Here is a 15,313-nt window from a genome sequence, read left to right on the forward strand (position 1 = left end):
GCCAGGTATGAATGTAACCTTCAATATCTTTCTGCATGAAAGGCCAATAGTAGGCCCGCTCTACTAAGGCGAGCGTTCGATGTTGCCATCGTGACACTCCTTGATCACCAATCTTTGCAATGATCTCCATCGTTGTACAAAAATGTGGCTGCCCTTAGTCACCAGGGGGCTGGCTTGCATCCAGAATCTTCTGGTTTTCCCTTGTTGAACTAGGGTCACCGGGTGTTGAGTTGATGGATCCGACTGGATGCCTTCCTGAATGCAATCGAGGGGGGCACTTTGAGGTTGAGCAAATGAAGCTTTCACTTCTTGTAAAGCCACTAACTTGGCCTTTCTGCTTAGTGTGTCGGCTACTACATTTGTCTTTTCAGGCTTATACTACAAGACCATGTCAAACTCTCCCAGGAACTGTTGCCATCTAGCCTGCTTAGGGCTAAGCTTCTTCTGCGTCTGAAAGTAACCAGTGGTTATATTGTTCGTCTTGACAACGAACTGAGGTCATAAGAGGTAGTGATGCCAAACCCGCAAGCGATGCATGACTATAGTCATTTCTTTCTCGTGCACGCAATACTATCGCTTCACATCCTTTAGTTTGTGGCTCTCAAAAGCAATGGGGTGCCCTTCTTGCATGAGCACTACACGAATTACAAAATCTGAAGCATCTATGTAGACCTCAAACATCTTCGTATGGTCATACAGCCTCAATATTGGATCATTGGTAACAACCCTCTTTAGTTCTTCAAAGGTTGCTTGGCATGTTTTCGACCAATCTCAACTTTGATCCTTCCGAATCAGATCTGTGAGAGGGACACATGCTAAAGAATACCTCTCAATGAACCAACGGTAGTAATTTGTGAGTCTTAAGAATGACCGCAACTCTCACACAGAGGAGGGAGGCTTCCACTCAATAATGGCCTGAACCTTCGGCTAGTCCATCTACAACATGTCGCGTCCAACATCATGGGCCAATAACTCAACTTCTGCTTGCCCGAATAGGCACTTCTCTCGTTTCACATATAAGTTGTTGTCTTTTAACAACTGAAACACAATGCGCAAGTGACCCGTGTGATCCTACAAGTTCTTGTTGTAAAGAATGTTGTCATCCAAGTAAACGACTACAAAGTCATCCAAATATGGGAAGAAGATTTTGTTCATGAGAGTTAAAAAGGTTGCAGGAATGTTCGTTTGATCGAACAACATAACCAAGAACTCGTATACATCATATCTCATCATGCATGTAGTCTTGGGTTCATCTCTTTCTATGATCTTGACCTGTCAATATCTCAGTCATAGGTCTAGCTTCGAAAACACTTGAGCGTTGGTCAGTTGATCGAACGGGTCAGCGATCAATGATAGAGGATACTTATTTTTTACTGTCACCATGTTCAGCGCTCGATAGTCCATGCCCAACCATTAGGACCATCATGTTTTTTCTGAAAAAATATGGGTGCGCTAAACGGTGACCTATCAATATCTTAGTTGCGGGTCTAGCTTCGAAAGCACTCGAGCGTTGGTTAGTTGATAGAACATGCCAGCGATCAGTAATAGAGAATACTTATTTTTTACTATCACCATGTTCAGCACTCGATAGTCTATGCCCAACCATTTGGACCCATCATGTTTCTTTTGAAAAAAGCATGGGTGCACCAAATGGTGACTTTAAGAGACAAATGATGCTTGAGGCCATCATCTCATTGAACTGTCTATGTAACTCTTTTAACTCTGGTGGAGCCATGCAGTATGGCGCCATAGTAGGGAGGTTCATGCTCAACAAAAGTTCAATCTCATGATCTACCTCCAATCGAGGAGGCAATCTCTTCGGGAGCTCATATGACATTACCTCCTTAAACTCCTCCAACACGGGGACAATTTCAGACAAGGTGTCTGCTTTCTTCACAAGTTCTGCTTCTTAGAGGGCTACCAGAAAGGTCTCATCTCCCTGCTTGATGCCTTTCTTCAATTGAAATGCAAAGATCGTCCGCATCTGCGATGTGCCAACAGGATGAGTATGGACCATACATGGGCATCGCTCATCTATAATAAATACCACATTCAAGTGAGGTGTGACAAAGGCTTTGTTTACCCGTAAAAACTCCATGCCGAGGATTACCTTAAAGTCATCGAGTGGGACTACCGAGAAACTGGTTGTGCCTCACCGAGGATTGGCTTCGCTTTCGAGTTTACAACTTTCATGCAACTCACCTTCTTCATAGACTTTAAGCCCAACCACTTTACCTCTTCTCGAGAGATGAAGTTGTGGGTGGTACCTGAATTGATCATGGCCTGTGTGACCATTCCGTTCACGATGATAACCATGTACATGAGTGCCTTGTTGGACGCAAACATGTCAACACTCAATTCCTTGTGCGTTGATACTTTTTATATAGTGCCCATCCTTGGTTGGTCCTCTGGTGGGTCTTCTATCTGAGTTGTATTCACAACCCTATCATCATTTCTGTTATTTTCATAGTAGTTAATGTTTTTGGCATATTATCTTTGATAATTTCAATTTTGGTTGTCTTGATGGTTCTTCCCTTGGGCATTTTGTCTGTTGTCCCAATTGTCATTATGTTTTTTATTCCCATATGTTATCTTCTTTAGTTATGTAACACCTACAATTTTGTTATAGTTTCAACTTTTAAATTCTTGTTAAAATCGATTAGGGTGGTTCAGAGGGGTCACACCCAACCCAATGAGGTGCCAGGTACGGTTAGGATGCCTCACAGAAGTTCATGGATGACACATGGCTATTTTGGATATTGGATGAGTTACGTTTGGATCCAATATGGATTTATATCTTATGTTTAGATATAGATCTTTAAATGGATTTTGGATTTGTATTTTTTTATTTAGTTCCTAGACCCAACTGAAATGAGAATTCGATACGGATTAGACTTTTGGATCTGGATTATTTTGAATTAAGACCCAAGTGAGATTCACTCTGGACTTTAGAGATTTCGTTAGAGCATCTTTTAAATCCTAAATGAACCTAGAGAGGGTGGGATACCCCCCTAGTAGATACATAACAAATTAGATTAATTAAGATTAAAATATAGTTAATTAAGTTAATTACTTAATTAATTAAGATATTAGTTAAAATATCTTTGAAATAGGACTCTTAGGAATCAGCCTATTTAGTGTTACATTAGGGTTGGACTTTAAGGAGGGGATGCCCCCCCCCCCTTTGGTGGACTTTCTAATAAAAAAAAAAGAGGTCTATCTCTTATTCTTATTATTTTCTATTTTTTTCCTTCTTCCTCTCCTTTCTTCCTTCCTTCTTGGAGCTTTTTCATCAGCCATTGAAGCTCCTCTAAGGTTCTAAGATGGAAGATGAAGGTCGATCTACGTTTGAGAACCCAATTAAGGTAGGATTCATCCCACACGTAGCATAAATTAAATGCAAATGAATAAATCGTGATTCTTACCTATTCTATGGGTTGATATATGGTGGATCAGTTCTAGAATAGGTTAGGAAAAGATTTTGAAAGTGTTTTTAATTCATTACCATGCTTTAAAACAGATCTACAAAATCGTTTTTGGTAAATCAATGATCGGGCGACTAAACCGGAAAATCAGATAACCCTAAACGCATAGTTTCGTGTTCCCATATAATTTTCGATTGTTAAATCTTTATTTTCAGCATGAATGGATGTATATTTGCTTTTTTACATGTGTTTATATTATGAATCATGTTTCTACAAATTTATTTTATATATTTTATGGTGTTTTCACATGCTAGCATCTTAAACTAGTTATTTTGTGCAAAAACCATGATTTATTTTGATAGCTTAGATTTTAAAGCATGTATAATGATCATATGACGTCTTTTTATGACTATAGATAATGTTTAGATATTATTCATTGATTGATGCATGATTAAAAATCGATATTCTATGTTTATGCTTGAGCTTTTTTGTTTTTCTCATGATTTATATTATATTTCTCATGTTGTCTTGATTTTCTTGACAGATCCATCGTAGTAAAATAATTAGAATCTCTCAAATTGGATCACCAATAGCCAAACCCTTTTATGGAGATATTTTAGATATCTGGTATATATCTCAAAAAAATATTGGGCCTTATTGGTAGTACGAAAGTGAGGGTTATGGCTGCTGCAACCCAAGACAAAAATTATGTCCTGCGTGCAAAGCGATTCTTGATAGTCGATTTTATAGAAAATTTAATAAGTCATTGATTTCGAGTTAATAATTGATTTTTGAATACATTCACATCATATGAATAATATTAGAAAAATATATTTCATTTTTCATAAATCTTAAAGGCTCGCACAAATTGTGAAAGATTCAAGATTTTGCAAAAAAACTGAATCTGAAATTGTCTCAGGCAAGGTCTGATTCAGAAAACCTAGAAAATTCATATGATAGAGTTTTTCGACACTGAAAGCTAACAAGCATACCTTCCATCAAAAAATTTGAGAGGACGAAATCTCTCTCGGATTGGGCCTAGTGATTGCTTCTTTGGGAAGCAAGATTCTGACAGGTTCTGTCAAGAACAGAAAAAAAAATTTTGGTTCATGAATTTTCACGGGCAAACAAAATCATTTTTTTGAGACTTACCAATTGGAATTGAAAGTTAATATCCTCTGACATGACGGTGAATTTTTATAGAGTTACATTTGTTCATTTTGATGGTTTGTCAGACCCGTGAACAACATGCAAATTCTGATATTATATATTTTTTTATTTTTAGATATCATCTTGACTTGTGAATTATGTTTCTAAAATCATGTGCTTGATTATTATATGAGTTGTTAATCATGTATATATTAATGTGGAATTTGTCATGAATATGTTATATTAATGCATGTAAATTATTTAGGCATGATGGCATATAAGACTGAATGTTAAACATGAGAATTAAGCATGATAATTTGACCAAGTGATATGCATGATTATGCGTGTGTTATTCTATGAAATTTATGGTTCAAGCTAAATTGAAATGAGTCTCACGCATCATGAAGTATGCTATGTGACATGTGATATGTTGTAAGTCATGTAAAACATGTATACATGGGGCTCGAATGCGAGTCAGGTTCGATATAACCCGTGGGGTGCTTGTGAGTATCTGGTTTGTCTTTAATAAACATGCTCAAATACACACACACTCCAACAGAACTCTTGGATACTCCTTAATGTGAGTACGTACCTTGAGATACTCTTGGGTACTCTTTAATGTAAGTGCATACCTTGAGATACTCTTGGGTGCTCCTTAAGTTAAATATGTACCTTGAGTTGGGTTCAAATGAGCTATGTTAGGACATTTCAATGACTGCAAGAGGTGTGGGTTCGTACCTTATGATGACATGGTTTGTTGAGTTGCCCATAGTGGAGCTTGGGGTTATTGAGCCAGGTGTTGAGTGCATCTAGTGTTGTAGTTGGACCCAATTTAAATAACACCTAATAACTTATTTATTCCAGTAGCCTACATTGGAGAGGGTAGGAGGTACATTCACTAACTGACACATTTTGAGGGCATCGATATCTTTTGGGCCCTCAGTCATCGGTGTAGGGGGATGAGGTTATTAATTTATCCTAGGTAGACAGTCAGGCTCTGTAGAGTAGGAATCGATTTCCTGGACTACTGTTAAGTTTCTCTCTCGGTTAAAGACTGCTTCAGTGGATGTTTGGTCTGACTCTTTGAAACGATGAGTTGATTAAAATACATAAGCATAATAAACCCACATATGATTGTTGAGTTAGGATTAGTTCCAAAGTATGTACCATTAAGGAAAGAAAAAAAAAACAATGCATTAGATTAGGTTCACAGTGGTTAAATGATTCATTGAATATTGACATAAATTTTTATACATGTCATGTGTAATTTCTAATTTCTGCATATGTTGGCATACATAAATCCTTTTGATTATTGTATTGATGACTAATGATTGTGCAAGTACTTCACTAGATGGTAAGAATAAATTATTGTGTAATTCTGTATGAAAAAATTATTAGTATTGTGATCTTTAACTGTGTTGGGTTTATATGTTATGACATACTATGATTTGACTGTATTGGGAAAGATGTATTATAAATTTGTATTCTTTTCATGCCTATGTGTAAGGTGTTTTTCTATTGGAACTGTGGCTAACACCCCTATATTTTAAATATTTTAGGTAACGAATAAGCTAAAGGGCGATGATAGGAGGCTCGGGGTGGCGTAAAGAGGGTCACATCTCTTTAGGCTTGTTAGAAGGACTAAATAATTTTATTTACTTTATTATTTGTTTTAGTCTTATGAACTTTGATATTTGAAAGACTCATATTTGATTTATTGCAATTTAATTAATGATTTGATTTAATTATTATAGTCATACAAGTGTGTGTTGGTAACTATAACTCGCCCAAGGTTTGAACCGAATAAAAAAAAGTGTTTCTGCTATGTTCTTAAAAATCGTGTAAAGAGATCTAAAAAAAAGAAAATTTCCTAAAATTTTCAGTTTAAAAAATTGGGGCATTACAAGTTGTCTTCCCTTGAACTTAGGTTTTCGCTAAAATTCTGAGAGTACTTCTGCAACTGCTAAGGTGCTAGCAAAATCCAGAGGTTTCTGCTTCTGCAACTCTTGCTCTGCCCAAGGTTGTAGTCTTATCATGAAATGGAGAAGGCGATGTCTCCTTCATATATATAATCTCAAACATGAGGGCTAAATAGGTCTTGACGTAGTCATGGATAGACCCAGTATACTTTAAACTCGTCATCTTATTGTACGCTAGATAATTGGCATCCATTAGAAGGAAATGACTTCTCAACTATCTTTTGAAGCCATCCCATGTATCAATGACGTGGAGTCATTTCTCTATGTCACTGTGTCTTCTTTGCCACTAGACAATGGTGTCATCACCCAACCACGGTATGGCAACTTGAATCTAGACTGCTTCATCCTCGATATAACTTGCTTAGAGGTGTTCCTCCATCTACCAAAGAAAATTTTCTACTTTCTTGGCATCGTGAGTGGCAATGAATTTATTGGGCTCAGGAACATTCAGACGGGTAGTTGACGTATCGATTGCACCATTACCACCTATCGTTGGTCGACGTTTCAGAGCTAGGATTGCGTACTCCAAAGTCTGGTTCTTCTGCTACATCCTAAACCCTTGATCCCTCACGTTGTACAACTCAACAACGATCGAGTCTATTATATCTTTAAGCAACACGACCCTTCTTTGAAGGTCTTTATTCACAGTCTTGAGCTTGTCATCAAGCTTTTGATAGCTGATAGAGGCTTTAAATACTATAGTCTTCATCTCCTGCATATCTCACATGAGTCTTTCCACCAATCTCTCTAGCTTGGTGGATTCTGCCAAAGGAGTTTTAACATGATTCCTCAGTGTTGGACATCTCAATCCCTTTTTTTTTCTTGCGCTTTGGCTTTGGTGGGATTACCACACCAGAATCTCTAAAATTTGTGATCAACGATTGTCGATTGGTCGAGCAAGACTTAACATACTTCACTTTGCCCAGGGTAAAGTAAGCTTTGATATCACTTGTCACGGGCTAAACTTCAAAAGCACGTGCGGCGTTGGGCGAACCTTGACCCAATAAGCCTTAGTGAGTTCTAAAAGCGAATACAATGGATCTTTTCGAAAACAATAAGTGCATAGGCAGTATTGCATGCAAACACACAATTACAAGGAGACAACAATTACATAAAACAAAGAGAAAGTAAAGAAAGAATGAGAGAATAGAGGAAGAGATAAGAACATTCAACAACAATCAATTCATTGAACATGAGAAATATACAACAATGCCACGCACTACAATCTTATTAAGAGAAATGCAAAACTATAAGTATATAACTCTATAGAAACATTACAAGGCCGAAACGTCGTTGTGAGCCATGTAGGGCTTTTAGTAGAATATTACAAGGCAAAAATTGCATAAAAAGTTTATGCCTAATAGGCTGTCGACTGACAATGACGGCCGATCGATGACGACCAACCACTGTCGTCTGCTGGCGGTTATAGTGAGTGTAGGTAGGGAGCTTTGGTTCCTTGTCACTACAGTGACACCTACCACCACCAACTGTTGCTAGCGACAACCTCCACTTGGTGGTGAGTGGTGGTGGTTGTAAAAAATGGTTTTTATTTTTACTTTTTTTACAGAAGGAGGTTTACATCCTCATCCCAGCAACCTCCATCACCTGCAGTCGCTACAGGTGGGTGACCACTGCAACTGACGGCGACGGTCAGTCAACAACGACCAACCACCATTAGCCACCATCGTCCACTGATGTATGCAACGATAGAGGGCTGCAAGACTGAAAAAAAAACATGAATTTTTTTGTTTATTTGTTTGTTATGTGAACTGACCCTCACCCTCTCATACACCAGCTAAGACGACCTTGATTGTTGGTGGCAACCACCATTGCCTATGCGGCAAGGCAAAAATGGTTGTTGATCCGCAGGTGATGGTGCATCGACCTTATTCTTCCTTGTCACCATCCGATATCTCAAAGACCGAACGAGAATCCGACAAGGAAAAAAGAAAACCAATTTTTTTTTCGATGGACATCCAAAAGAGCGCACCCACACACGCAGTGAATGCAAGGTGTGGGCCCATAACCCAATGTTGACATAAACCATAATGTAATAAACAAAACATATATTGGTAGCCGCCATAGTGAAAATGAACAAAAGGAGTGTTGACACAGGTGCTCATCGTTCTTCTCAACGCATCGACACCCACAATGAGCTCAAGCTATCAAGTCGATGGTTAGCAAGACCCTGATCCCAAATGAGAGAAAGAGAGCACCTTGGTTGCACTCATGAAGCAATCATGCCTCAATGTATATTGAGTGAAGAGTCGTGGGTTACATACATGACATTCATGTATCTGAATCCTTCATATGCCATACCCTTCACATTCACGTAAACCCCTCCCCACTAATGCCTTGTGTCAAGGTCACACAAGGTTGAACCCAATCCAAAATGTCAAACACAACTTGCAAGATTTGGATATAGGCCAATATTCCTTGATAGATAGATTGATATTCTCATTAATGCCTTCCTTTATGCATTGAACTAATATTACAAGAAACCTAAATAATTTATACCTCATGTTAAGATATAGAAAAGGAAAGCAGCTTGGACTTGGAACCCTCCTACTAATACTAGTGATTCCTCAAAAAAGTATGGATTGTCGCAAATTTAAGGCATACGCATGCTAGGCTAGTGGGGAAAACAAATGTTGTCATTATCGGTATCGGGCCCTGTATCGTTTGGCCAATGATTCAAGGTGAATCAACCGATACCGATACTTAAGTCAGCCAAAAAGTAATAAAAAAAACCATTACATGTCAATGAGAACGTGACACATGTTAAAGCCATTAAAAAAATATTATAAATAATTTTAACTATTTTTTACATTTATAAAAAAATTAGCCAATTCAAGAGTGATGCGTGTAGATTTTCTGCCGATACGATACGTGTCAGCCGATAACTGCCGACACTGGGAAAAACATTCGAAGTTTTTTTTTTCATAGGAGGGTAAAGATGCTAAAAGTAGTCTAGTTGGTTAAAGTTTTTCTTTTTTGGCCAAAAACCGAGTTAAATGTATATGAATGAGATGTTTAAATGTATGTGAATGAGATTCAAGGAATCGGGTGATTCTGATTCTGAGCTGAATCGGAAAATTTCTAACCAGCAAATGACGTGTCACAAAAATATTAAAAAAAATTAACCATGTTTTAAAAACAATGAGCCAAATTAGCTTGGTTTCATATAGTGATATGATTGATTTCTGACCCATGTAAAACAAATCAGTCGATTCAGGGCGATTCCTGACCCATATAATACAAATCAATCTATTCAGTTCAGACCGATTAGCAACGATACTGACAATATTGGGTCAAAGTCCAAGCTCTTATCATTAATTTGGCTAAATCCTGTTTTGATCACTTATTAGTTATTTACACAAACAAAACAACCGATTTTAAGATGAACGGTCATTATAGCATCATCAATCTACGCGTGCGTTGCAGGCGTGGATCTTAGTTACTGAGTGGAAAACACAAGTTTTTGATACAGAAACAGGCGATGAGGTGGAAAGCAGCAGGTCACTGTATGGTCCACATGGATAGCCAGATCATCCTACGAGCGGTTAGCGTCCAATCATAAATTGAAACGTGTACCATGCAGCTCGTGGTTTCAACAATGAAACCATTGGTGGGGTAACGCCACGTGGAACACACAAGAAAGTATGGTCGTGGAGAAGGCACGACGGCCATGTGCTCAAGAGTCAAGAGTGTTCCACAGTCTCCTCCTCTCTCAATCCAAGTAAAACAATTTCTTTCTTTCTTTTTTATCATCATATGCATCTGTCCACTGAACCGAGCTGTGGCTGCCAACTTGGGTCTCTCTCTCTCCATGTATATAATTTGAAGTTGAAAATAAAATCACATTATATTTAAATTTTAAAAAGAAAAGTACAAATACATTAATATAAACGTGTTGTACCCATCTATGAGCCCCTGATTGGATCAAATCAATATGCAACACAATGATCCAAATCCAAAGGCATAGCATATATATATATATAATCCCTACAATATGAGAACTGAATCATATATTTTTTTATTCTTTTCTCTTAAATATAACAGTAAGGATGAGTTGATACACCAAAGAGCTCATAGACGGTTCAAAATGTTTACTAGTAGCAAGAATGATTGAAAGTAGAGGAAAAGACCCACTTTTCCACGTCCAATTGGTTGCATCTCATGCGGCATATGATTCCAAACTATGGGGTTGGACAATGATATTTGGAATCACTTATCTAAGTGAGTAAAATGGACTCAAATGTGACTTCGAATTTCATTGTCTTGTTTTCTCGAGTTTGCTTGCATGCAAGAAATGTGAAATTAAAATCATCCTTCTTATAATTGTGAAAGAACCATTATCATTTGGGGGCCAAGCAAACGTGCCTTAAATCTCAATGCTTGTAGGAATTTAGCGTTTTGGTTAGACACCACCAACAGGATGTGAATGGGTCGGGGTTTGATTCAGACTCAAGTGGAATCAGGCTTGGATCAGATTTTCGAGTATGCAATCGGTTTCATACCTGGGTCTAATTGGGTTTACTATAAGAAAAACCATACCTGCCTCGGATAAAAACTACATGAACCAAACTGGGTGAAATCATATTTTTTTTTATCATTTTTACATTGAAAATTGCGGGTCTTAATCGAAACTCGGGTTGGGTCCGGGTTTGATATAAAATTTCTCAAACTATACCCAGGTCCATGTATTAATCGGACCTTTTGGGTTTAAACTCAGGTCTTAATCGGGTCTTATTATTTATCACCATACCCAGACCGTATAGTGTTTGGTTTGGGTCAGGTATGAGTAAACCAGACCGGTTGACACCCCTAAACCAAGTTGTCCAAGCTAATTAGCTACCCAAGTATATATATATATATATATATTTGCTACAATCTGTAGTACTTGCAAACAACCTAGCAAATGAGGCAGAATCTCCTTTTTTATTTGTTTTTATCTTCACATCTAACACCATAAACGTGATCTATAGGTTTTGTTTAGTGGAAACTGACTTTTGGATTATCATAATCTGACCTGTATATAGTTTTTTTTTTTCAGTGATAAAAAAATCAATGGCTAAGAATGCATAAATTTTTTTTTACTCATAAAAACATAATTTTTTTGTTGAAAAAACATATCCAAGAATTGATTCTTACTAATTTGAGCATGCCTACTATAAGGTTAGATTGTGCTTGCATCATGACAGGACAGAATCGGTCTGAATCAAATCGAAACGAATCGATCCTTTAAAAACAACTAAAAAAAAGAAGCAAACATCCATAAAACTTACATATAGCCCAATTCAGGCCCCTATAGACCGATTTTATAGAGGTTTTGAATCGGCCTCGGCCATTTATGACTGGAGAAGGGACCGATTCAATTCGATTCCGCTACCAATGTCTGTGTTCATGCCAAAGTTGTCAAATGATACGTTACTCAAGCACTCGGTTCGACTCGGATTGACTGTTGACAGGACCGGTTCCATCTTTCAACATCAGGGAAATGCAAAAGAATCCGAAACTTACTACTGTTCCAAGCATACCCTAAGAGAGAGAAAGTAGAGAGTGAGAGAGAAAGAGGCAGCAGTGGATTAAATTTTTCGCGTTCAACATCCGAAATAAAATCTCAAAATAAAAAAATCAACACCTTCCACAGCCACAATATAACCCCCACAGGAGTGGGTCTCAGAAGGGAAACCCCAAACCCTCCTTTTCTCTCTCTCTCTCTCTCTCTCTCTGAGATTTACACACGGAGTACAAATCCATAGTCACACACATACAGAGACTCCTCCAATTTGCTCCCAACAATCATAATTTTGTTCACTACTGATCTTGTCCACCTACAATCTCTCTCTCTCTCTCTCTCTCTTTCTTGTAGCGGCGGGCAATATAAAGAAGGAAAATAAGGGAACATATAAGCATCACAAGAACCAGAGAATAAGCCCTCTTTCTCTCTAATCACCGTTCTTCATCAATCACCATCACCATCATCGTTTTTTCCCATATATTCTGTTTCCCCCACTCTGGTGCGCTTGATCTCCTGTTTTCTCTTGTTAGTGATGCGTTTTTAATCAAACTTCCTCACTAACTCCCTCCCCACTTGGCCGTTCCCGCCACCGCTGCTCCGGCGACTCGTCTCCGATCTCTGGGACAGGGAAGCCCTCTCTGTCTTTGTGGTTCCTGGTTTCCCCTTCTGCCGGTTTTTGACTTAGGGGTTCTCTAGGGTTTCTAGGAATTGGGATTTTGAAGAGGCGGATGGTGGTATTTGAAGATTAGGGTTGGGATCAAAATCTTGTGGCGGAAACAGTAAAGAGGGAACAGATTCTAGCCTGTGTTTATTGGTTTCTGTAAATTGTTTTAGGTTTAGAGGTTTTTGAAGATATGAGATTGTTCTGAACGATAAACTTCGGTTGGGATCTTGGCTGAAGCCGGCACCCCGGAGGAGGTAATTTCGGGATCAGGGTTTTGGATGCTGTCACTCGATGACCCACTTATCTGAATCCTTGCTGTGGAACGGAAAATTCTGAATTGGGATATGGGAGAAGGCTGTACATTAGCATCGCCCGTGAAAGTTTTGGTTTGCACCAACTATATACGGTGATTCGATTCTGAAGTGGTTGCCTCCATCTCGAAGAAAAAAAAGTCTGTTTGAGATCAACACTGTGGTTAGAGCTTTGCGTGAGAAATGCTTGACCCGCGATTACTGAAGGTGGGTTTAGTTGGACATGAGCGGTCGATGGCTCTGCGAAGTGCAGAATTCGGAGAAAGGGATCGGGCTTTGGGGTACCACTGTTTTTTAGTACCCCTCTGGGGTTGTTTACATAAACAAATCAGCTCTAATAGAGTGTAGTCCTACAGTAGTAGGCTAGTAGCTTTCATTTGCCTGTGATTGATTCAGTTTTCTGATATTTGCTGATCGCTGCTGAATTAGTTTCTGCCACCGAGGTAGGCGTGCTGCAATTCAGTCAGTGTGTAGTTGGGTTGGAAGTGTTGCGGAAACGGGTTTCAGCTCTCAGGTGGAAGAGAGATAAAAAAATGGAGCTATTTTGAAGTTGGAAATGAAACTGGGGACATGGTGGATGAACAAGAGCACGAGCACAGGTCCGTTCCGGGTTCGGAACAGCATTTTTGGGAATTAACCGGATTTGTTTGCTCGGTGGAAGGAGAGTTCATTGCTGATCCAAGTATTGTGTGCAATGTCTCGTTGCTTTCCGTTCCCACCACCGGGATATGAAAAGAAAACTGGAACTGGCGATTTAGATTTGTTGCTAAAGGTTGGTTTCCGATTTCCTACTTTGCTTCATTTGGTTTAGAACTGTAGATTCTAAGTTAGCACAATTTCAATATGGTTGAAAAAACACTTTTCTATTGAATCTCTATATATGATTTTGGTCATTATTTTATATTAAAAACATTATTCTTTTGTGATATCTCACTATTACTGGCATTGATGCTGGTTTGTTTTGTTAAATGGTGCGCCTGATTTAACACACTATTGTTGTAAATTTCTCCTACATAGGCAGTGTTTTATGTTGTTTAGTTGAAAATGAGTTGTTGGTTACTTGGATCTTGTGTGGAGTTTGTTTCTTCAAACATTTCCTCACAGGATTTGTTTTGGCAGGCAGAGGCTTTTTGCTGGTGAACTGAATTATATGGTTGAGTTGGGCTAAACACCTGAGGACTAGAACAATATTAGCTGCAGATTCCACCTTGCATTTGAATGCATCCAGAATCATAATGTCATAAGTTTGTCCAACAAAGGCCTTGTGACAGTATATATAAACTGATATCTAGAGTCTCACTCAACAGGAAAGAACTACTAAACAAGTGTCAAATGTATTCGTCTTGTTATTCAAATTACTGTTTTGACACTCATGCGTCCATGTTTAGATGAATATGAATACAAAAGAACTGTTGTTCAACTCAAGCGGATCAGCAAGTGGAGAAGGCTAGGACAATCTTTTGAAACATGAGGTGCTTTTATAGAATGGTATAGTGGCTGAACCAATTGAGTTAACAGCCCGTCTATTCTTATTTACTGAGTTGACTTGAACTGATTACGAGGGATGAGCAACTTAGCAGCAGAGTAACTTCTGGGCGATAATTCTCTTGGTCTCTATTATACATTATCCATGCTTCTACAGATCTATATCCATAAACATAAAGTTTCTTATGTGCTGCTTTAACTAGGAAAGCAAGAGCAGACCAATATTGTAACTATTGGTCAACCTGCTCTCAGAAGGATGCAGAGGAACACGTGATAGTGGATGCCCAACTCGTGGACACTTCAAGATTTTTCCACTGTTGGTTCCTAGATACTAGTCTTGGGCTTCTAGTGCCAGCTTATATCATTCATGGCTATGTTAGCATAGATTATTGAGTAGGTTTTATATCCCTGTCAAAAAATGTGGCCAGGGCCATTTTGTAGACTCTAGTTATGGAGGCTATGCAAATACAGTTGCTCATCCTTCTGCTAATCATGATTCAGAAATAGGCGTGCACAATAAAATGTGCAATAGAGTTTTGTAGCTCATTGTGTAGATAAGCTGCTATTGGTTGGTATGTCTTTTGGAAATATATACAGGCAGCACATAATTGTTGAAACATAACAGAAGCTAATTTTCACATTGATGGGTGGTTGGTATCATCAATTTTACCAGTTATCTGAAGCCTAAGAAGGTTAAAAAATGCTATACCAAAAAAATTGGGTCACTCTTCTGGAAATGCTCCCTATGGTGAAATAGTATATTCATCACTTGAACT

The 15,313-nt window shown here is 38.4% G+C and overlaps 1 protein-coding gene across 1 annotated transcript in view; it reads left to right on the forward strand.

Annotated features, from left to right (window-relative positions):
• The first annotated feature begins 12,240 nt into the window (after positions 1-12,240).
• Positions 12,241-15,313, forward strand: part of LOC149843213 (uncharacterized) — a 36,751-nt gene continuing 33,678 nt past the window's right edge. The window contains exon 1 of the mRNA XM_089999652.1: positions 12,241-13,824. Within this exon, the coding sequence (XP_089855778.1) occupies positions 13,747-13,824 (78 nt within the window). The 5' untranslated portion in view covers positions 12,241-13,746. The remainder of the gene's footprint in view (positions 13,825-15,313) is intronic.

This window comes from Nuphar pumila, chromosome 3 (assembly GCF_984573655.1).
Source record: "Nuphar pumila chromosome 3, dmNupPumi1.hap1.1, whole genome shotgun sequence".
Classification (NCBI taxonomy): domain Eukaryota; kingdom Viridiplantae; phylum Streptophyta; class Magnoliopsida; order Nymphaeales; family Nymphaeaceae; genus Nuphar; species Nuphar pumila.